This window comes from Vigna umbellata, chromosome 2, assembly GCF_029865625.1.
Source record: "Vigna umbellata cultivar VRB3 chromosome 2, Vumbellata_1.0, whole genome shotgun sequence".
NCBI lineage: Eukaryota > Viridiplantae > Streptophyta > Magnoliopsida > Fabales > Fabaceae > Vigna > Vigna umbellata.
In genome coordinates, this window is record NC_142166.1 from 22,796,492 (window position 1) to 22,821,898 (window position 25,407).

At 35.6% G+C, this 25,407-nt stretch overlaps 1 protein-coding gene, 1 long non-coding RNA gene and 1 pseudogene across 2 annotated transcripts; 1 reads left to right on the plus strand and 2 right to left on the minus strand.

Annotated features, from left to right (window-relative positions):
* Positions 1-3,789: 3,789 nt before the first annotated feature.
* Positions 3,790-4,579, minus strand: LOC148203637 (uncharacterized; annotated as a pseudogene).
* A 5,253-nt stretch (positions 4,580-9,832) lies between these two features.
* LOC148203638 (uncharacterized) lies at positions 9,833-11,271 on the plus strand. The gene is made up of 2 exons (XR_015784215.1): positions 9,833-10,370; positions 10,636-11,271. It is a non-coding gene; the product is annotated as an uncharacterized LOC148203638 (long non-coding RNA).
* A 1,387-nt stretch (positions 11,272-12,658) lies between these two features.
* On the minus strand, positions 12,659-16,499 carry LOC124822267 (Pectin lyase-like superfamily protein). The gene is made up of 5 exons (XM_088106437.1): positions 15,931-16,499; positions 15,336-15,456; positions 14,825-14,999; positions 13,906-13,976; positions 12,659-13,787 (listed from the first exon to the last, which is right to left on the minus strand). The coding sequence occupies exons 1-5, from the start codon at positions 16,351-16,353 to the stop codon at positions 13,153-13,155; spliced, it is 1,425 nt and encodes a 474-aa protein (XP_087962563.1). The 5' UTR covers positions 16,354-16,499; the 3' UTR covers positions 12,659-13,152.
* Positions 16,500-25,407: the final 8,908 nt, after the last annotated feature.

Here is a 25,407-nt window from a genome sequence, read left to right on the forward strand (position 1 = left end):
TGCTTGGGGTCGCCGCCGACGCCGAGACGGGTGGAAGGTGGTGGCGCGGTGGCTGGTTGGAAGAAGTAATGGCGCAGGTGTTCAAGGGAGGCAATCCCAGCCCTAGCTTTTCCTGGTCAGAGAGAGAAAGAGACCTGGGTCTCGATGGAGGGAAGCAGCATTGAGTGTAGAGTCAGAGAACCCCTAGGGGAATTCTAGGGTAGAAACCACCCGGGTGGGCCAAGCCCATAATAAACGCACGTTTTCGGTCTTTTTCGAACGTTCGTCATCTACCCCCTCTCCGAACGTCCGTCCGTCAACTTCTTGGACGGACCGTTTGGGTGACCATCTCCCCAACGAACGCTCGTCCCCCAACGAGCGTTCGTCATTCAGCCTCTTTTTCCCAGCGTCCGTTCGCCAATTCATCAACGAACGCTCGTCCCAACGAGCGTTCGTCATTTAACCCGTTTCCCAGTGTCCGTTCGCCAATTCATCAACGAACGCTCGTCTCCAACGAGCGTTCGTCATTCAGCCCGTTTCCCAGCGTCCGTCCGCCAATTCTCCAACTAACGCTCGTCCCCTGACGAGCGTTCGTCATTCAGCCCGTCCCCCAACGAGCGCTCGTCATTCAGCCCGTTTCCCAGCTTCGCTCACCAGTTCCCCAACGAACGCTCGTCCCCAACGAGCGCTCGTCATTGAGCCCGTTTCCCAGCGTCCGTTCAACAATCGCCCAATGAACGCTCGTCCCAACGAACGCTCGTCCCCAACGAGCGTTCGTCACTCAACCTCCTTTCCCAATGAACGCTCGTCATCTACCCTCCTGTACTCAACGTACGTTCGTCATATCACCCACGAACGCTCGTCATCCAGGCTATTTTTCTCAACGTACGTTCGTTAACTCTCCCCAACGGACGCTCGTCATCCAGGCTCCTTTACTCAACATACGTTCGTCATATCACCCAGGAACGCTCGTCGTCCAGGCTATTTTTCTCAGCGTCCGTTCATAATTCCCCCAACGCTCGTTATTTCTCCTCATTCTCAACGTCCGTTTATGATCCACCCAACGCTCGTTATTTTTATTTTGTTTGTTTTTCTTATTTTATTTTATTCTATTTCATTTATTCTTGTCTATCTTATTCCATTTGACCTATTTATTTCTTTTATTTTTATTTTTATTTTTATTTATTATTTTATTTTGTTCTATCTACTTTACTTATCCTAAAATATATATTTAATAATGCAATATTTACAATTTAAATAAAGGAATTTATGAAAATACGTTTTAAAGGTTTAGGCACATGTGTGATCGCACGCATCGTCCTTGTGCTGAAAATCTTTTCTCTTAATTAAAATTACAAAAAAATACGTTTTAAAGGTTTAGGCACATGTGTGATCGCACGCATCGTCCTTGTGCTAAAAACCTTTTCCCTTTCTTAATTAAAATTACAAAAAATATGTTTTAAAGGTTTTGGCGCATGTGTGATCGCACGCATCGTCCTTGCGCTGAAAACCTTTTATCTTTCTTAATTAAAATTACAAAAAATATGTCTTAAAGGTTTTGGCACATGTGTGATCGCACGCATCGTCCTTGTGCTGAAAACCTTTTATCTTTCTTAATTAAAATTACAAAAATATGTTTTAAAGGTTTAGGCACATGTGTGATCGCACGCATCGTCCTTGTGCTAAAAACCTTTTCTTTTCCTTAAGTAAAATTAACCAAAAAAATATGTTTTAAAGGTTTATGCACATGTGTGATCGCACGCATCGTCCTTGTGCTAACAACCTTTTCTCTTTCTTAAACAAAATACCAAAAAAAAAGGGGTATGAAATCTTCAAAAAAACCCGAAAACATCAACAATTTTAAACAACAAATAGTCTTGCTACCCAGAACTACGTGATCCTTGATTCTCCATCAAAAGTGGAGATACGTAGGAGCAAGGCTAGTCCTTGTCAGGTTCACTTCCCCAAAAATCCAAATTTATCCATAATCATTTTCCAAACAAAATTTTCTAAACAATTTTCAAACAAATTTTCAAGCAGTTTTCTAAAAGAACTACGTAACCCTGATTTCTCATTTTGAATGAGAATACGTAGGAGCAAGGTCAATCCTTGTCGGGCCCAAAAAACTAAAGAATATGTTTTGTTTATTTTAGAATTTTATTTTAGGGGATAGTTAAACATTTTGAAAATCACATCATATTCGTGCATTTAGTTAAAGGTACTGCCTTAGGGCAGGCGTTGTGGGGTGCTAACACCTTCCCCACGCGTAACCGACTCCCGAACCCAATCTTTGGTTTTCGTGGACCGTGCTTTATCGTTTTATGGTTTTTCCGTAGTTTTCCAGAATAAACTATGGTGGCGACTCCAAAATCTCTTTCCAAAAATCCGAGTTCCATTTTTTGGATCGTCGTCCCGTCGCGATTCCGGTTGCGACACCAGATACTCGTAATGTCCCTCATGGGTTCGGAAGACCGTCTTTTCTATGTCTTGCTCCCTCATCCTGACTTGATGGTACCCTGAAGTGAGATTTAATTTAAAAAAATACTTAACTCCATGCAACTCGTCCAAGAGCTCTTCAATTAGTGGGATTGGGAACTTGTCAAGTACTGTTACCTTGTTTAATGCCCTATACTCCACACACATGTGCCAACGATTGTTTTTCTTTTTCACCAAGATTACAGGACTAGAAAATACACTCTGACTATGCCGAACATGCCCCACAACCAACAATGAATGAACCTGATTCTCTATCTCATTTTTCTAGTGAAATTCGTAACAGTAAGGCCTCACATTAACTGGCTCACTCCGTGGAAGCAGGTTGATGCAATGCTCCTTTTGGCGTTTTGGAGGTAGGCCTTTTGGTTCCTTGAACACATCTTCATATTGACCCAACGTCTGTTTTAATTCTTCCAACAAAATTTGACTTGCTTCTTCTTATTTCTTAGCCTCACCTTCGATTTCAAACTTGCAGAGATTACAACTCAGGGATTCGTTCTGCTCCATCTCTCTAAGCACTTTAATCCCTTGGGCAGAATTAAGCTTCATGATTTGTTTCTTCCAATCTACCCACATTTCTCCCAATGACTCTAGCCATGCCATGACAAGGATAAGATCAATATCATCAAGTTCGAATAAAAACGCATCCACTATGAACTCCCCTGTGTCCAAAACAATCTTCAACCCCCGACAAACCCCTGTTGTTTCTATTTGATGTCCATCTCCCATCAATATACGCATCCTCTGCACGTTCTTCCATCCCCATCCTATTGCTTTCACTAACCTTTGCGAAACAAAGTTATGAGATACTTCTAAATCTATTAGAATGAGGAGAGATACTCCTTTGATCATTCATTTTAGTTTCATCGTTTTGGGCGCGTCTTGAGTCTCTTTCTCTAGCACGAATAGATTGATGGCACGATAAATTCCATCGACTTCCTCTGTTTCACCCTTGTCGTCGCTCTTTAAGGTTTCTTCTTCATCTTCAAGCTCAACCTGAATCTTCTTCTCAGCCACTATGTCCCTCAATTGTTTAATTGGACATTGATGAGTTGGCCCATATGGCCTACCACACTTGAAACACGACCCTTTCTTTTTCCTATCCACCAAATCTTGATAAGATAAGTGACACACGCCCCTCTCATCTTCTCCCCATGACCCCTTGTCATTTGCACCACCCTTCCAGTTTAGGCCTGGCCCATTACTCCATCCATTAGCTCCATACCCTTTTTGACCCACTTGTTCCATTTTCTTGGATTTGGTTTTGTGACCTAAATTATCATCTCCTATTACATGCGCTTCACTTCGCCTCTGTTACCCTTTGTTTCGCCTTGAAACTTCCAAGTCAATGGCACGAGTAACATTCATCAAACGTCCTCTGGTTAGAGGATTCGCGATATGTAAGCTTCACACCTTAACCCGAACCTCCTCCCGTAGCCCATGGGTAAAGTAAGAGAAGTATTGCTCATCATGGAGTTTTAGAATTTAAGTGATCAAACATTTGAATCGTCCAATATACTCATGCATGCTCCGTGTTTGCTTTAACGTCGTCAACTGATCATATACGCTCCCTTCCCCCATTCCTCCATAACGTTCAAGCAACTCCTTCTACAAATTATCCCATGACAAAACATCGTAATCGTTTAACAAAGAGTTGAAAAAGTGGATTGTCCCTCCTTCCATACACAAATGAGTCATGCTCACTTTCACCATCTTGTTGGTCTCCTGAACCTTGAAGTAAATCTCCGCTCTCGAAATTCACCCAACAGCATCGTCGGCATTGAACGTTGGTAACTCAATCCTTTTTATCGATTGTCGAAACTCCACCCAGAGCATCTCCTTCTAAGGGTATCAAACTCGCTCCAGCCTTGGTGTTTTCCTTGGGCTCTGTTTTTTTGTTTTCCATCGACCTTTCACCCTCTTCCTTAATCCTCTTCCCGAAACTCCTTGTCATCAACTCCATTATTTTTGTTTCATTTTCTGCAGCTTCTTTTCTCATTTCTTCTAGTGTTGAATGATTCTAAGATGCTTGTAAACGAAACTCTTCCATGATCTCTTTCACTCGAGTAACTTCTTCTTCCACATACCCTACTCGATCCTCCATAGTTCCTGAAACCACTTCTCCCTGCTTTCTGTTGTCTGCTCGAGTGATAACCATTCACCCCTCGAATGAAATATCTGGCATGTCAAACCAAAAATGATAGAAAACAACAGGAATAAGTAATGAAATAAGAAGAAAGGAGAATAAAGAAATGATCATTGATCTTGTTTCATTGAAATCAAGGCAAATACAGAAGGAATAAACCTATTGTCTAGAGCTAGGCTCCTCAAGACTTTTAAAATTCAATTTTGTTTTCCTTTTACATAGTCATTATATATTGCAATATGTAGTTATTTAAAGATAAAATTCATTATATTTTACTTTATTTTGTTGACTAAAATGTTAATGTGTCTGTACATGGAATTTAAAAATTGTTTTATATAGGACATATACTCACAAGAAGATAATTATTAAAAAAAACAGCATGCAATTAATAATAGTGGATCTTTGAGTTGTGCGAGATGAGTATCTACAATTTATTATTTATATAAGTAATGTTCCACACTTCAATGCATTTTCTTTAATTTTAAAAATTATACTTTTATCTATAATTCTTACCGGTCATAGCATGCATGGCTTAGCTTTATGTTATTAAACCCTAAACCCTAAACTCTAAACACAAATCAATAGTGGATTGACCCAAAAGGTACAATCCATTATTGATTTTGTCCAAAAAACAGAATGTCCACACACACACACTCCTCTAACACTATAAAGGCAAAAATGGAAACCTCGCAAAAAGGGAAATCTTCTAAGATCCTCCAATTTCTATCACCCTAACTAATCTTGTCCATCTCAACTCCCTTACTTTTTCTCCTAACATAAAGTTGTTCTCATTCACTTCTTTGTTTCTTGGCCCAACATATTTAGAGAATCTTTAAAGATTTAAAACGTATTTGAAATTCAATTCACGCCCCCCCCCCCCCCCCTTCCCGTCCTTTCTAACAAAAAGAATTATGATTGTATCGTATGACCGTCCAGTCAGTCATGAATCGAGCGATGGACGATCAACAAAGTCTTCAATCCAACAACGAAACGATCATGAACAAGATTAGTAAATAAGAATTATTACGTTAACCAGTTAGGTCATTAGTATATCGGTCGTAATTGAGCCAACAATAATTAGAAGCTCATTCTACAAAAGTTTATAAATACAGGTTTAATATTCTGGTAGTTAGTTAATTGTTTACACATTTATTATCAAGATATTTAAACAAACACTGACTTTAACATTAACATTAGAATGTTTTTTTGCATGTAACATTCTACTAGACCAAATAGTGGAAAAAGAATTAAAGAATTAAAATATGACCTAAGCTTGAAATTCAAAAATTATTTATATAAAAAGAGTTAACCTCAACCCGGAAAATAACATAAACTTAAAAAATGCCGAAGTCATATTAATAAACGATGGATATCTTACAACCTTAGTTTAACCATTAAAGTAAATAAAAAAAACAAACTTCTAAATGAAGAAGTCACATTAATAAGCAATTAATAAAGAATTCAAATTAACAACCAATGGATAACAGTAAACTTCAGATTAAACATAAAAGTAAATAAAAAACATCAACTTCAGAACGAAAAAGTCAAATTAAGGAACAGTGGATAGCAATAAACTTCAGATTAAACATATAAAAGTAAATGAAAAACATCAACTTCATAAAGTGGATAAAATTCAACTTCAGTTTAAACATAAATGATAAAAAAAATTATATAATACAGGGTGAGCAAGAGCGACAGATGAAACAATAAAAAAAATACCACTCAAAGTGCCTACGGTTCAAAATAAAGGAATCATATCAATGTAAAAGCAAAATCAGAGAAAAAATATACAAAATAACATACAATTTAAAAAAAAAATAACAAGTCAAATATGAAAATAAAAAACAAAAATCAGTTTAACCATAACAAATAAAAAATAAGAAAAAAGCAATGGAAAAATTAACAGAGCAATGATGATAGATGAATCAATAGAACAAAAGACCATATGATACCAAAAACTCAAAATACAAGAAAAATATAAAGAAGTCGGAACAATGAAAAAACAAGATCGGATAAAAATATAATCAATCCATATAAAAAGTGAAAACAAATTCTAAAGAGGATAAAAAATACCAAACGAGTTGCATAAAGTATAAATGTATAAAAAATCATATTTCAAAACATATCATTTCTCAATAATTATTTTCTTTCTTTCTAAGTTTTCTTACCGTTTCTTTATTTATTTAAAAATTGAATATAATTAGGGTGATCCTTAATGTAGGTTCTTTCCTTCTATCTGATCAGTTTCATCAATAGTAAGTTGGTTTTCTACTTCATTTTCTTGGTCTGTTCTTTCTTTCTTTGCATGTGGTCCTTTTTGGCTTGCATGTAATGTTTGGGTTTTCTTTACTAGTATATGTTGATCAATTAACCTAATGGTGTGTGTTGATTGTGTTTGTGTTGATTTCAGGGTCAAATAGAGCTTTTTGTGCATTTGAAGATGTTTTAAGGGTCCTTGATTAGTCTAGTCTATCTCTTAGGTAAGGGAAGATAATTGCAAAGTTTTCATCTGATTGATATATTATAGTTGATAATTGTATGTTTATCTAGTGTTTTGTCTATATGATTGAATTGTATGAAGACAAATTTGAGAGTGGAATTTAAATTTAGATTATAAGTTGGTTACTTGAATTGCATGATGAATTCGAAAATGTTATCTGATTGGTATTGTAAATGATGTTGTTTGAATAATTGAATATGATGTTATTTGAATTGGGCATTTGTGTCGACTGTTGGACTAAAATTATAGGGTTAGACAAGTATAAATCTGCAGAATTACGCTTTGCAGAATTATATATATTTGTTAAGCAAAATCAAAGTAAAGGTGATCACTGGGCGAGAATGTACTCGTTGCGCAAAACCAAAGTTAGACAGCTATTGACTTGATAGTTTTTGGACGAGAATATACTTGTTAGACGAAGTCAAAGTTGGAGAGCTATTGACTTGGTGATCAACTAAACGAGAAATACTCATTTGACAAAATCAAAGTCAGAGAACTTACTAACTTGATATTGGCTAGATGAGATAAGTCTTATTAGACGACTTTTATAAGGGTTGAAGCTTATGAATTAATCTTGCTGGACGAATGTACTACCTGAAAATGTGAAAAGTGAGATCGAGAGATGAAACTGTGTGAGACATGATACCATAGGATAGATCATACCAATGAATTGTAGAAAACCATATATAAGAACATAAATGAACTATAAAAAAATGTAGAAAGAAGAAAAAGTACCTAAACATGAAAAGCACTAGATATCGATGTTGGCAAAAGATGTAAACCATAAACTTCAAAATAAATAAGAAAAAGAGTAAGAAAATAGGATAAGATGAATGAAGAGAATAATGTGAGACAAAGAGAAAAAGAGAAAGAATGTGAGTTTGTGAAAAGAAAAATAATAGGATTTAGGGTTTGTGAAAAGAGAGATATAGGGTTTGTGAATGAAGAGAAAAAGCGAGTCAAAGAGAAAAAGAGAAAAAAAGTGAGTCAAATGAAAAGAGAAAGAATAAGGAGAGATGATTTAAGAGGAAAATGAGAGTAAATTTAAAAATTCGCACATGTGTTACATTACTGGGGTGCCACGTTTTTGTATGCTTAAATTGGTAATGAAAAAAAAAAGGTTAAACCCCTTTAGTAAACCCTATTTATGTTGGGTTTTCCCAGTTAGATCCTCATTTTATTGGATTCCCCAATTTAGTCCTAAAAAAGTAAAATTTAAGTCAATTGAGCCCCTACCGTTAAATTGGCTTAACGGGGTTAAGTTTTTTATGAGCTGGGACGTTGACGTGACTAGTTTTTTAAGTGTGGCATTAGCACATGTTGTTACATGGAATTTCATTACATTATACATTTAAAAATTAAGTTTTTTGATAATTCAAAATCAACCCAATGAAGACCAGCTTTTTCCAGCACTACCTGAGACCCAACATTCAGCACATCAACAAGAGCTTCAATCCTCTCCAAGTTATAAATTTCTAGATCAGAGAAATTAAATCTGACTAAACCCTAATTAATCCCCAATTGGGAAATTTCTCTTTTAAGAAAACCAAAACTCAAGTTGGGGAACAAAAGTTAGGAAGCAAATGTTCTACATCCCAAACAGAAGCAATGTCCTAGTGGTGGCGGGAAGCGACGGCGCTGCGGAGGCACAACTCAGACGGTGTTCTGAACAACCTCCTAAGGAGGGACAACTTTCTTTTTTTCTTCTCCTTTGCGGTTCTGGTAGGGGTTTGCAGGTAGGAGTTAAGTTTTTCGATGGTCAAGGCCAGAACCCCTTCCTAGCGGCGTGGTAAAGGGCTACAGTGGTGGCGCCGGCAGTGATCTGAGCGTAGGCGTACCTGGGCGGTGGGAGTCGCGAGAGCTTTCTTCCTTTGAAGCGACTCGCGATGGTGTATGCGGGTTCAGTTCCGACCACGCCGGAGTGTGTACGGCGTCATGATGGCGGAAGGAGACGACAACGACGCGCCGATGTTGGGAATAAACCGTGAAGAAGAAAACCTTTGAGATTGTAATGTTTTTGGGTTTTGATCTTGTGTTTGGGTTCATCTGAGCTCCTTTGCAAATTAGGGATCTGTGATTGGTTTTTTGTGAATTTGGGGGCTGCTCATGGGTGGTTTTGTAGGTTGGGCCGTGAGGGAGAACATGATGGTTTGATATTCTGGTTTAGGTGGTCCGATGTTGTGTTGGGATGATGTAAAAACTGATTGCACACTGTGGTTGAAGAAGGTCTGGCCGTGATGTTGACGATGACGGTCGTCATTGTTGACTGTGGTTGAAAAATCAATCAACAAACCCTATTTTTAAATGTATAATGTAATGAAATTGTACGTAACAACCTGTGCTAATGCCACGTTTAAAAAACTGACCACGTCAACGTCCCAGCTCATAAAAAACTTAACTTTGTTAAGCCAATTTAACGGCAGGGGCTTAATTGACTCAAATTTTTATTTTTTAGGACTAAATTGGGAAATCCAATAAAACGAAGATCTAACTGGGAAAACCCAATATAAATAGGGTCTACTAAAGGGGTTTAAACAAAAAAAAGGTTTAAACCCTCATTTAGTCCTCATATTTGTTGGTCAATCTCAAGTGGATCCTCGTTTTTTTTTAAGTCTCAATTGGATGCAAAAACTTGTAAAATTGACCCAATTAAGTCCTCACCGTTAAGTTTTCACTAACAGCACCTAATTGTGATGATGTGTTTATGATGACGTGCATTGTTTCATTACGTGGAATTTTTATTTAAATTGGCAAAATTAAAAAAGGAATTAGGGATTTGGAAACCTCCGCGTGGTTTACCTCTGGGTCGCCACCGTCACTGTTGCAACACGTCCGCGGTGCCATCAACCAAACTGGACACGACGGTTCGACCCTTTCACACACGAGAGAGAGGTTTCGCCGTCCCGTCGATGTGCCCTCCACCATCACGAGCAAGGCTCGTTGCCCTTGGTGCCAACCGCTCACGCTGACGCCGCTACAACCTCCAACCACTTTAACCGCCGCGACCTCCAACCACCGCGAGTTCGTCTTCCTCTTTCTTCTCATAGCAACCCCCACATCATCCACGACTTCTTGCTTCATGTGAGCCTCAATCAGAACATGCATTCTCCATCCTGCCGCCCAAAAAAAAAATATATGCCCAAATCACAAAAACAGAGAGAGACGAGTAACCCAACGACACCATGCTCCATTCTTCTCGCACCTCCCCTTTCGAACTGATTATGCCGATAGATATGTATCTGCAGGAAGGTAAATCTTGTGTTTACCTGTCTTGTCTATGTTGTTTTAATTTGTTCTTATATGATGATATTGTGTGCAAGTTTTCATTCAGTGACCTAGATTGGAAGTTAATTTACATTTTGGTTATTTTATGTGTATATAGATGTTTATTACTGTGTTTGGTTCCTCATCTCAGATGTGATTTCTCATGTTTCTGGATGTGATTTTAAGAAGCAAAGAGTTATAACTTCCACATTCCTAATGTGATTTTTACTTCTCATTGTATTTCCAATAGTGGTTAGCTGTAAAAGAGGTGATTTGCGTGCTTTTGTTTCTCAGTATTGAGTATTGGCCGGATCCGCAGCGAGGCATCAAGGAAGCTTACAGAGTTTCGAAACTTTGAGGCAAGGCGTGTGTAATTGGTCTTGTGTACCCAACATTTTGGTTGTCTCATTTCTTTGCAGATTTGTGGATGTTATTTCCCAAGGAGGAGGAGTTTATTACTGGTTTTAAAAGGCAGGGTTTAAGGATGTCCAACTGAAAAGGATTGGCCTTGGTTAGAGTTAAATAATGATGGACATGGAGGTTCTTTTTGATGGGTTATGTTTTGGTAGAGAAAAAAATATGACTGTGAAGATTACAAAAATATTGATGCAGGGATTGAATATGGAAGATATAGAAATGGAAATTGTTCTTATGAGGAGATGATAAATCTGATATTGGCTTGAGTTTTTCGATGGCAGCAGTAACAACAACTTGGAGACCAGAAACACTGAGTTTGCGGAGGGATCCACAAGCGATGGACACCAAGTCAGTCACCCTTCAAGCATTTCCAAAGAACGTCCGGTAGTTTCCAAATCTCTCATTCGCTTTTCAATCTTGCCATGTCATAATTCTTTTATTTAAATAAAAATTTCACGTAATGAAACAATGCACATCAGCATAAACACGTCATCACAAGTAGACATCATTAGTGAAAACTTAACGGCGAGAACTTAATTGGTTCAATTTTACAAGTTTATGAACCCAATTGAGACCGGAAATAAAACAATGACCCAATTGAGATTGACCAACAAATATAAGCATCAAATCGAGGGTTTAAAAAAAAAATAAGCTTTTATGTGATTTTAAATTTGGGTTCTCTATACTGTGCCGTGTGTCTTGAAATTTCTTTTTGGGGCCATTTTGTATTGTATTTTTTTATAGATAAAACAAATAAAATTTTCAACTCATACCGAAATTAAATTTCATAAAACTGCTAATTGAAAGTACTATGACTTTTAATTTGAATTCGTCACCCTATAACAATTTCCAATTCCAAAAGATTAAATTGAAATCCATATACAGAAGTCGCTAATCCTATATGACTTCTAATAAGAAAAAAATGTAAATGATTTAATCGTATTCACTTCTACGAACTCGTTTCGAAAATGACTTTTTCATATAAAATCGTCATTGCACGACTTACCTATAATTGTAATAATTTTGACCTCTGTTTATTTACGTAATTTATTATAAAAACGTAAAAACTGCACCCTTGCAGTAGAAAATCGTTTGTCATCACACATTACTTACATATGAATATAGTATTATGTTACGAGATGCTTTTCTCTTCTATTCTATTCAAATAAAAACACCGACATAACAAATTTTGACAGCCCTGATTAATTTCTTTCTTTTAAAATTCAATTTTGTTTTCCTTTTACATAGTCATTATATATTGCAATATGTAGCTATTTAAAGATAAAATTCATTATATTTTACTTTATTTTGTTGACTAAAATGTTAATGTGTCTGTATATTGAATTTAAAAATTGTTTTAGGACATATACTCACAAGAAGATAATTATTAAAAAAAAACAGCATGCAATTAATAAATAGTTATGACAAACTAGAGGATACTTTTTTTGACAGATCTGAAAATTAGGGTTTTTCAATTATGTCTAGTTTTAAAGAATAATTATTTTTCAAATCTTTTTGGAAATCTAACTTTTCAGGGGGAAAGGAAAAAGCTAAGCCATGCATGCTAAGACCGGTAAGAATTACAGATAAAAATATAATTTTTAAAATTAAAGAAAATGCATTGCAGTCTGGAACATTACTTATATAAATAATAAACTGTAGATACTCATCTCGCACAACTCAAAGATCCTTGATTAACTAAATATTTTTCTATTGCAGTTAAATATCTGAGCACATATAAATGATAGTACAATAATGTTCTGACTATATGATAAATCCTTGTGCCATACAAGTTGAAACACTTAAAAACAACCTAGGATATAGTAAAATAATGATTTGGGCGTAGTACGAATTAATAAAGGGAAATTGAAAGGCCTGATCTGATTCAAAATTGTTTTCTACAGTGTGTATTGAGTTCGCTCTGTATTCAACTTTAGGTCTCTACCAAGAATAATCTGCCTATACAAACTGTAACAAAAAGTCTTAAAGAAAATACATCCTTGAGAAAAATACAAGAATGAACCACTTGTTTCACCGCTAAGCAAACCAAGTTCTACTCCAAGATATGTAGCCACCACTAACCAAGGCCAAAGAGGAGTACACAAAGTCAATCAAATAATACTCTGCACCTTCCAATGGCGTCAAACCTTACCACCCAAAAAGAAGGTAATTTTCACCTTAATTCAGGCTTCAATGTTCAACTCAATATCTGTGCCTCACAAAAACAATATACTTAAGCAAGACTCAAAACTGCTTAACCAAATCATAATGTGAATGAATTAAAAAACCTTCTTTTTTCCACTGTTGGAACTTGGAACTAAACTATCTAGGATTCGCGCATAGTAAAATATCAGGAAGGTGAACACCAGGATGAATAGCTATTGTTCTGCAACTCGAGACAAGGAACAGGGAAAACCTCGGTGGCAAAACCAGAAACATATTCACAACGCCATCTTCTGGATAAGGCAACACCATGCAGGGTAATGTTTTTGAAGCATAAACCTTCAAATGATGAACCCTCTACACCTTCCAAAACTGGGGCTTTTGTTGCATTTATACTGACCACATTACTGATCAAAATATCTTTGAATCTAGGAATAGCTTTTGGATCCCACCCATCATCAGGATGGTCATTTGAACCTCTACTGAACCTAATAGGTATCTTCACTCTCTCCATTCTTATATCACTTATAGAAACATTAGCTACATAGCCTCCTCTGCCCTTGTCAGATTTTATCCGAACACCAGCTGCAGAATCCCACACATGCAAATTCTCAATTGTGATATTTGAAATTCCACCAGACATTTCACTACCTATGCCTACTCCAGAACAAGTGGGAGTAGTGCCTGATATTCTCCTCACTACAATATTTGTGGAAGGATGGGCCACGTTGATTCCATATTGATCCCAACCACTCTTAATGGCAACAAGATCATCCCCACTTTCTATGTAGTTATCTTCAATACATACATTGGAACTTGAATCTGTATGAGAAAGGAAATTCATTAGCAAGGTGATTTGAGTCTACCAGTTGCTCATTGTCAAGCAGGATAACAGAATGGAAGAAAAGAGGATAAAGAGTACCAGTGGAATAAGACATACCTGGGTCTATGCCATCAGTATTTGGAGCATTAAGGGGAGCCAAGATTGTCATCTCTTTGATCACAACATTTCTGAAAGAAAACACGGCAGATTATACAATCTCATGAAGTTGTTGTGGTTAAAAAAGCTAAAAACATACAATTGTTAACTGAATCTTGTTTCCTGGTTATTTTACATATCTAGACAAATTTGGTGCAATAATTTCGGAAAGAGGAAAATTTGGAAAAAGTTACGAGAATAGACTAAGTTGTGTAGTCTTGACACGACTCTAAATAGAGAAGTCATACACCCCACACAACTTTTGTTTTGAATGCGTTTGAAATTGAAAATCATCAGTTTTCAACAACTTCAATGTGATGTAATCGATTACAACATTACATTGAAGTCGTTGGAAGACTTGATGACTTTCAATCTCAATTGAAAGATGTTTCGGAACAAGATGATTTCCAATTTCAGCCCGGCGGGTTAGTCGGGCTAGCCTGGCTTCATTAAAAAGTTTGAAATCATGCCACAATACTTCATATTTACATAGTCCGACAACTTAACCAATATTTGATACAGTCCAACAACCTTTTATTGAGATTGAAAGTTGTCATGTCCTCCAACAATTTCAATGTAACATTAAAGTTGTTGGATAACTGACAACTTTCAATTCCAACACGGTGAAAACAAAATTCGTGTAAGAGTTGCACGACTTATGGAGACTGCACAACTGGCCTATTTCAATAATTTTTTTAAAATTTTCCTATGTAAAATATAGTATTACTACCTTTTCGGCTTGAAAAATACTAAAAAGAAGATTCGAAGATTATATGAAACATGAAGATATTAAATTTCCAAGTTTACATTCCATGGAGTGATTTTGTAAACTGTGAAACAGGCATACTCACAGAAGTGAGAATAGCCAAAATGTTCAAACCTGCAATAAACAGGATGGATGGTCCAAAAAGGAGAATTTCGAAAGGTGAGGTTTGATATGAGAATATTATCCGAGTTCATTAGTTCAAGTAGGTGCCCTCTTGTATGCTCCAATGTTCTGTTCCACCAAAGTTCCCACCACATTTTTCCTTGACCATCAACTGTCCCATTTTGTCCTACAAAGCCAGATATATCTAATAAAATGCATGCCTACAATATGTGAACCCAATACTCAATTACTTAACGGTGGCGTCCAAGTATAACAAAATTGAATTATAATCTCATCTTTTTCCTTTCTAATGGAATCACTAACTGCGTTGAAATGTATAAAATAGCAGCCAAATATGTAATCTAGCGCTTTGTCTGGGGTAGGCTGTGGAGTCCCACAGACTTACTATAATTAATCCAAATTGACATTTTCCCCCATAATGTTTTTCTAACATTTTTCTGACATTTAGTTTGTCGTTGCACCAAATGAATTGAAGAAAAATAAAAAAGCCTTCATGTTGTACCTGTAATAACAACATTGCTAATGCCATTTCCATGAATAAGGCTAATATGCCTTCCTCCAAGCCTCTCTCTACCTCTTCCATAAGATGGCAATGCCTCAATTATTGGCCATTCTTTCGGGTCCTGTGGATCAAAATTTAAATTAATGAATGAACAAAACAGTACCCTAATCATTTCTCAGAAGCATAATCAACGTCAAGGCATTGATTACCAACTAAGCCACAATAAAAAAGTCACCAATCAAGCATGATTCGGTCGGTACCATGTGGTTGCTAATTGTACCATTTGTCGCCACAGAAGTCAAAAAGCAATTTTTCACCTCTTTTCTGAAGAAAAACAACAATTTCCGATAAAAAAATAAAATAAACAAGGTGACTTTTAAAAGGAAGTTATTTATTCTATTTTTTTTCATAAAACGGAAAAAAGAAAAAGACAAATGAAAAACAACGAGCGGAACCCAACCGCATATTCCTCCTCAACAAAGCCGGTTGTGATCAATCTTTATTGAGACGAAACAATTTAATTCATAAACTACTAGTGAACCACAACCTAAAGGGAATACAAGAACAAAACAAACGAAATAAAAAAAATCGAGACCTGTGAACCGAGAATAACGGCACCGTGTTCAAGAAAAAGCGTGAAATTACTCGTGAGATTGAAGCTGCCGGTTAGCCAGGTTCCGGCGGGGATATTCAGCTGGCCCCCTCCGCCGTTCTGGAAGCGCTGCATGTACTTAATTGCCCTCCGGAACGATTCAGTGTTGGAAGTGGTGCCGTCGCCGACGCCGCCGAAGTCCTTGATGGACATGACGACCTTCCTGGGCGGAAAGTGGCGGAAGAAGTTTGCGCATGTTGTGGGATGAGGCCCAGGGTGGGGGCCCGCGAGGAGCCAGACGGGCCTGGCGGGAAGGTGGAGGGAGAGAAAGGTGAGGAGGGTGAAGAGGAGAAACATGAGGGCCAAGGAGGGTCGCTTGAAGGTGGCGAGGAGCAGAGCTCCAAAGGTTGTTTTGTCGGATTCCATGGTATGAATAGAACAGATGTGGATGGTTTTGATTTTGTCAACGTTGGAAGAGTTTGTGGTGGTAGCGTGTGGAGAAAATAAGCAGAGAGTGGTGGTTCTGTGATGTGATAGGTTGAGGTGAAGGTGGAAGAAAGTGCGTGTTGCACTACTATTTGCATATCGGTGAGCGCGTTTCACAACAGGGAAGGGTGGGGTGTAAGAAAGAGGAAAATTAAAAATTAAGAAAATATTAAAGTAGGGTTAGTGTGGGACCATGTTGTAAATTCAAAGATACTTGCATGTTCGTTTTGTTTTGTCTGGTCTGCGTGTCAAACCCCCACTGCGGCCGTTACTCGCGCTCTCCCACCCTTTTCTTTTTCTCCTCTTTTCTTCTTCTCCTTTTCGTTGGTCATGTCAATGGAATGGATTGAGAAAAAGATATTTATGGTGTTTTAATTCTATTTATTTTTATCATTCTTACTTTACGGAGAAAATTGATTTATATAATAGTTAATTTAACGCCATAAATACCAAAGAAATAGAGGTTGAAGTATTTTGTATATTTCTGTTTTTAAATTTTAGAATGAATCTGATATCAATATCTTAAGATGCGTATTTATTAGTTTGTTTTTAAAGTACCAATTGGGTGCAGACCACCGTTCCGTGCGGTGGAATTGACACGGGAATCAAAAGCTGCCACCGACACGTTACATTTCTTTTGGGTGGCATGTAGGATTGATGTATCGATGTTTTACGTGACTCCCTTTTTTCATCTTTACACATGAATGAATACACCGTTTGTTAGCTGTGAATTCTGACGACTCTAGTTTAAATATATATTAAGCAGAACAATTCTCATGACTATAGTTTAAATATACATATAAAAGATGAAGACCTCCTTTAACTAGGTTGAGTCAAAGTTAAGAGTATGGAGATGGTCTTATGAGTAAGGAGATGGTCTTATGATGGGTATGGTTGTGGAAATAAGTAGAAAAGAAGTGATATGACGCCCAAATGATGATAGTGAGGTGTTAGGTTCACACACTTGACTGGTAGGATGAAGATGGTGTGTAGTTTAGAGGTGACTAGAAGAGTCTCTAAAATTGTTATAGTATTGATTAAGAAAGAATGAAATTATAATTTGACAACATAACATTACTAATTTTCAAGATTAAATACAAGGGTGGAGTCACCTCTATTTATAAGTCAAGGGTGTCTCCTTCTAACCCTAAAAGCATGATCTTCTACCTTTGCTCTCATTGGCAAAAAACGAGGCTTTCTAACCTCTCCAATGATGAAAGGACATGTGATCACTCACAAAACACAATTATCTCTATTCCTAGAGTGTCATGTGGTCACTACAAAAAGCAAATCTTCTTTAATGGTGGGACATGTGGCCACTACCAAAAAGAAATCTTCTCCACTCCTAGGGTGTCATGTGACTACCTTTTTTAAAAAGCAAATCCTCTTTAATGAAATATTATGCTACTTAGGCCTTAATACAAGCCTTAATCAAACATACACTACATGGTCGAATACAAGGCCTAAATAAAGCTACATTACTCTTCAGCCTCCATGATGACCTATGAGAAAGAGTTTGCTTCACCTTGCATAGATGATTCTAGCTTCTTCTTGAAAATGCTTGGGCGATGGCTAAGGGTATTCTATCATCTAATAATGATGAAGATTGTTATTGAAAAAATATACAATGATATTTTGTAAATAAATGCAACTTATGAAGGACATATGATGATTATTATAAGTGTGAATGTTTTTTTATGTCCTCCCATATAATTGATATACGATAAGTGTATCACTAACATAAACTTATTGTATGACTTCACTTACTATTCAAGAAATTGGTACTTATTGAGTTATATATTATAGACTCAAAGTTATTAGAAATATGATTTGAGTATATTTGTGATTTGATTTTGACATAAAATTAGAATTGAGATAATTGTGAATGTTTGGGAATGAAGTGGATGAAATCTAGTTTTGATAATTGTACATACTCTATATTAATTTTTAGGGTTAAATATGTTTTTGGTCCCTTAACTTTTAGTGAAAATTGGAATTAGTCCCTCTTCAAAATTTTGACCTAATTTAGTGCCCAAACTTTATAAATGTGTGAATTTAGTCATTTTAACTAAATTTTGTTAGGTTTATTTGATGTTTTAAGTGTGTTTCATGATAACATTTGAGTTGTTTATACCGTTTGACACATTTTTGCTTCAATGTTAACTGAGAAATGCATTCGGAACATCAAATAAAGTTAACAAAATTTGGTTAAAAGGACTAAATTCACACATTTCTAAAGTTTGGGGACTAAATTAGTCCAAAGTTTTGAAGAGGGACTAATTCCAATTTTCACTGAAAGTTAAGGGATAAAAAACATATTTAACCCTAATTTATATTGTAGATCAACGATTTAATAAAAATACAAAAAAAAAAGTTTCTTTGTATTTTTGTGACTTTTATTATTTAATTGAGTTAGTAAATGTAAGAATTGTAATGAATCATGTATTGTCCTTAGATACAAGCTATTTTAGGTATTAATTTTAGTTCTAGATTAAAAAATATTTTCCAACACCTCAAGAACTACAAGTAAAGCCATTGGTGATCAAGCAAGAAGAAGAATTAAGCATTAAAAACAAAATACTAACATTGAAATGGAAAAACATATATATCAACATCACAAAATACACAATAATTCAATTTATTACATCTAATATCAACAATAGGTTTAACATCCATGGTGGAGAACCTAGGGTTTACAAATTGAAGAGATAAGAAAGAAATTGGAAGCAAAGAAAAGAAGAAGGTCAAGGCACCAAGCAACAACTCCAAGCTCCATTTGCATATTTCATTCGCATCCACATCTCCAATTCATAGTTCATCTTCCTCTCCAACCCAAAAGGGGGAAAACCCCTATGGATGAAGAAGGAGATCTAAGGAGGAGAAGGGAAAGCTTCCCAACACCCGTAACAACCTTCAAGAGCCTCTCTAAAGCACCCAAGATGTTTCTCTTTGTGCGAAATGAGGAATGACCCCAACCTCTCATAAAACATGATCAAATACCCATTTTCGGATATTAAGGTTGATACTCTCTCTCAATGACTTCATTCTAACCTAGCGAGGCTTAAAATTAGGTGCTCTCTGATTTGCAACTTGTTGGGCGAGCCATATGGTTGCCCAACAACCTAAATAATTCAAGTTTTGTTTTCCAAATACGTGCAACGACCCAGCCTGATGCCCAATGGTGGTTTCTGCTCGCCTCGACAATAGTCAATGGCAATGCAGCCTTACAAGTGAATCATTTCTTTGTGTTTGCAGTGTTGAACATGAATCTAGTGTTGTTTGAAGTGGGTATTTTTCACAAAATCATATTTTCTTGTTCAATCACACTTTTTTGAGTTTCGGCTTGTTTTTCTCTAACAAAATTGCTTCCTATTATTCCCTTATTTCACATAAATAGATACTAGAGGTAAAACAAGCACAACACCAGTAAAATACAAAACAATGCAAAAACAAGATAAACATGAGAATTATACAAGATTAAAGCTAGAAAATAGTTTATTTATTCATAAAACTTAACACAAATAAAAAGTAAAAATTAATGTTATCAATGACCATGTCCAACAATTTTTCTTTTTTCTTCATCCAAACAATAATTCTCATCTCCTTCCATTTTCTTCTTTTATGTGTCATCAGTGACACCCATTATCATTCTTTCTTCCACTCTTCTCCCCTCTCACATTGTGCTTTTATTGTCTTTCATATTAAAGTCATGCTAACAACCCATGTTTCTTTCTTCTTCCCACCACTCCTCCTCAAAAGTAGTATACCAAAATTACATGTTTGTTTGTTATGTATGTTATTTTATTATAGTTATAATATTACAAAAGATTTATAGAATTAAATTTTATTATAGAGTTAAATATGTTTACAATTTAATTGTTTATATTAAAATTTAATAGATTTTTTATCCTTCTACTGTGATGATTTTTCAATTTTGTCCTATTAGTTTTAATTTGTTCTTTTTTTTAAAATAAATCAATAAAATCCTTTCTATCAAATTCATGGTGACTATGTTACTACAATGATATATGACATTTATTACTCATGTCATGTGGTATTCGCTACTCGTATCATTTGCAACTTCTAGTAATAAGTCAACTAGATATCATTCATTGCGCATGACACACATCTTAATTATAATGCTGTTAATATCACTTTGATGAAAGAAACTATATTGATTTGTTTCGAAAAGGATGGGATCAAGTTGATTACATTCACAATAACAAGACAAAACTAAAAATATCATCCTAATGGTGATACTAAAATTAATTAAACCAAATGTTAAAAAAATCAGTACATGGTGATGAAATTTAACATCAATCCTGTATTATAGAATGTAAGTATGAAATAAAGTTACATTCAATTAGTACATAAAAGTCATGATTAAAATGATTTTAGTGTATCATAGTGTTTGTAACAATTATGATGGAGTGAGGATCAAGTATCCATGTGTAATATGTTTGAAGGGAAAAAGACTACATATTACAAAGATTATAGAGCATCTTCTAAGTCATGACTTTCTTAAAAATTATATGATATGAACATAACATGGTGAATTGTTAGATTTGCAATGACATTTCCAAGCTAAAGTGGTTGTTCATTTAGTCATAAGATGACCAATTAGAGAATATCATTCAAAATGTTGAGGTTTATTGCTTTTGCACAAGAATATATGTATAATTATATGTCCAACAATGTAGAGATTCTATTGTATACTAGTTCAACTAAATTTACATTATTGTTAATAATGTTAAGGTTGATGAATTTGAACTTCATGAATACCTAAGTGATTATTTGCAATGGAAGAAGATTGATAATTAATTTGAAAATAAATCTATCAATGTCAAAGTTTGGTTGGAAAATGGCACCACAGTGGAATCTCGAGGCAAAGGAACTTTCATGGTGAAGACAAAGAAATGCACGAAATTAATCAAAGGGTGTTTTACTAGTTCCCAATCTAAAAGAAAATCTTTTAAGTATTGGTCAAATGACGGAGAATGGATATTCTCTTCACTTTGAGAAAGATACATGCAAAATTTATGGTAGTAGAATGATAAAAATTGGCCAAATAAAAACAAAGAGAAATAAAAGTTTTCCTATAAGCTTCAAACCTATAACTAATATTACCATGAAGGTAGAAGTTGATGACTCATGGCTCACTTTAACACACATGCCTTAAAGCTTCCATATTAGAAAAACATTATGAGAGATCTTCCATGCTTGAAGGAGAATAATGAATCACGCATAGGATGTCTCCTCGACAAACAACACCAATTACCATTCTCAATAGACAAAGCATGAAGAGCAAAAGACTTATTGGAGTTGATTCATATCGATGTTTGTGGACTTATGAGAATACCTTCACATCACAAAAACAAGTATTTCATCATCTTCATTGACAACTTCTCTAGAATGACATGAGTCTATTTCTTAAAGGCAAAGTCAGAAGTCTTTTGAGTATTTAAGAAATTCAAGGCCTTTGTTGAGAAGCAAAATGAAAAACAAATAGAAGTACTTAGAAGTAATCGTGGAAACGGGTACATATCTTGTGAGTTTGACAAAATTTGTGCAGATAAAGGCATAGAGTGACAACTGACAGTCAAATATACTCCACAAAAAAACAGTATGTCAAAGAAAAAGAATCACACAATCATGGAGATGACAAGATCAATGGTAAAAGAGAAAAGTATGTTTAACACTTTTTTGGACAAAGTAGTCTACACTGCAATACATTGTAATCAGATGTCCAACAAAGGTAGTCCAAGACAAGACTACTATTGAAGTTTGAAGTGGAAGAAAGCCATAAGCTAAACACCTATATGAGTATTTGGATCTATTTATTACATACATGTTCCTGATCAAAGGAGGCACAAGCTTGAAAACAAGACTATACGAAGAATACTCTTGAGATATAACACACAATTAAAAGGTTATCGAGTCTACAACCTATAAACAAAAATCATTAGTCGAGATTTTGAAGTTGGTGAAAATGATTCTTGGAATTAGGAAGAAGAAAAAGTTGTTAAAAGCAACATATTAGTTCCAGTGCAACAATCTCAAGAAGAAATTCAAGAAAAGGCAAAAGATCCAAGTATGCTTTCTCTACCTCCACAACAACAACTAGATTCTTTACTTGAATCCATTCCAAGAAGAAGCATCACATATACGAAACTTGCAATATGGTCATGATTGAGCCTAACTGTTTTGAAGAAGCATCACATCAAGAAGTATAGGTCAAGGCTAATTAAAGTGATTGAGAAGAATATTACTTGGGAACTCGTATACAACCGTTATGAAAAATACATCATTGGAGTGAAATGGATATATAAAACAAAGCTTAATCTTGATGGAACTATACAAAATTACAAGGCAAGATTGGTTGCTAAAGGCTACTCACAACAACCAAGAATCGATTACAATGAGACATTTGCTCTAGTCGCACAACCGAAGACTAAATTGTAGATATTTTTACAAAGGTATTGCTAAGATCAAGATTTGAACTATTACACACTATGTAAAGTTACTGAATTTGCATTAAGGAGGAGTATTAAAGTGTAATGCAAATTCTAAAAGAAGGTAGAAAATCCTAAGATAAAAGTATTAAAATTAAGAAAAATTCTAGAATATTGTAGAAAATCCCAAGATAGAAAGAAAAAAAATAAAAAACATTCTACATAGGTAAGTATCTATAACATTTCACATAAGTTGTGACTATTTTCTAGAATAATCTATGGATCAATAAATATTCATATACTCTACCATTTAATTTAATGTAAGACAACATATAATACAACTAAGAAAACTACTATTTTCATATTCTACTATCTCCTCATTTTATCTAATTCATCAACTATTTCTTTCACAACTTCAAATACTAAAAAAGACTTTGGAACATTAAAAGCACTTAGCATTTTGACCATGAAATAATGAAACATTGGAGATTCGAATCCAGGTGGAGCATCAGGTTCAATAGTGGAACTCATAGGTTTACCATAAGTAGCTTCTATTCCAACCAAAGAAAGCATTCTAAAATGAAAGGTATTTCGTGTGACGTAATTTATATGTACTTCATGATCTTCAGTTAATTTAGCAACGGAAAAACCTGGAACGCAGTTATGGATAATGCATGAAATGGGGATATTCTATCTCTTTCCATCGTGTACTGAAGATTCTTAACTCAAAGAATCGGTTACCCAAAAAAGCAGTGACAAGAAAATGAGGACGAGACAACTTATAAAGATTGATGATCTCAACATTTGTATCAAACAAACATCTCTGCTGCAAGGATTCTTCGAATTCAATTTTCATAACATTACCATTAGTGTCAGAATCCATTTAAAACGTACTCAGGATTCGTTTTAGTGGAGTTCACGTGTCAAGAGGGGGGCTCGACACTCAGATGGAGGACGACAGGTGTTGGCAGATGAGCGGACGCTCGTTTTGACGTGGGAAGGAAAACTTGATTTTTCAGAAATTCACGTCACACTCTCCTCATGCACCCTTCTTCCCCATATTCTGAAAATCTCATTTCCTCCTTCTTCTCTCTAAAAACCCTTCCTTCTCTCTACGAAATCTCACTCTTTCTCTTCTCTGATCTCCATTCAGACATCGTAGAAGCACTTCCGGCGTCAAGAGCTTCAGTTTGAACCGATCGGTTTCGGGTTCTGAACTGGTAAGTTCTTCTTCTCCTTTAGCCGTTCGTTTTCTAGCACATGTAAACCAATATTCTGGTTGCTTGAGTTCATCTTGTTTTGAGCCATTGTTGGTCTTTTGTGTGGTTTAGTTTTGGAGAATTGTTGAGCGTTGAGGGTAGAAGGACTTATAGTAGGGCGAACCGTATTTCTGCCTTAGTGAACGTTTGGTCACGCTAGAGGTAAGGGAAGCTTATTAATTTAATTTGTATGTTATTTGTATTGCATGAACGTTCGTTGAATTGACTGAATTAATATGAAATATGATGGTTGCTATGTTTGGATTGTATGAAGTATGGAAATTGACTATGATATGAATGTATGAAATTATGAAGATATATGTTGAGAAATGAGTTGAAGATAAATAATTCTAGTATGAAATTTCCCTTATGAAAGTGTACGTTCATCACTGAATGGTCCTTGACCGTTCGGTTTTCTAGTAAATTTGGTTGGAATTGGATTCTTTCATTTGGGAAGAATCCTAGTTGAGGATGAGCGTCTTCGTTTCGAAATACTGTCCATGAGCGTTCGGCCAAGCATAATTGTTTCTTGGTATTCGGTTATAAACTTAAGTGTATATATATATATATATATATATGTATGTATATATATATATATGTATGTATATATATATATGTATGTATTTATATATATGTATGTATTTATATATTTTCGTTGGTTCTTAAACACTACTCCACTAGTATCTTATTATATTTATCAAGCCTTCTACTATAAGTTTAGTAGTGCTCGATCTTACACCAAGCGCTCGTACTGAGTAGTGTTCGGTCTTACACCAAGCGCTCGTACTGAGTAGTGCTCGGTCTCACACCAAGCGCTCATTCTCTTTTCTTTTTATAATCTATCTTGATGAAAATAGCGTTCGTCCAACTTCAATAGAGTTCTCTCTCTACCGTATTCGGTCATTGACTGACATTCGGTTTTCTTGATGTTAAACTCAAACAAGTTAAATATTTATAAGCGTTTGGTTTCTTCATGTGAATTCTTCTAAGTATTATTCCTTGGATGTCTTGAAGAGTCTGTATCCATTGGTTTCGGCCTAGAGTATTAGCACTTGGCATGGTCTTTTCGGTGTTCGGTTTGAGCTCACAAGGGTCAGTTCATTTAATTGGCCCACTTTGTAATTAACATTCGTTCCATTCGTTTCTTGCGATATCTATTGCACTCGGTTTCTTTCTGGAACGGGAGACCTCTCGGTCACACTCCAAGCGTTCGGTCTAGTTAAAGGTTAAAGTTTAACGTTCGGTATTTGGTACCCTTAGTGATCTTTGAACGAATGGTTTAA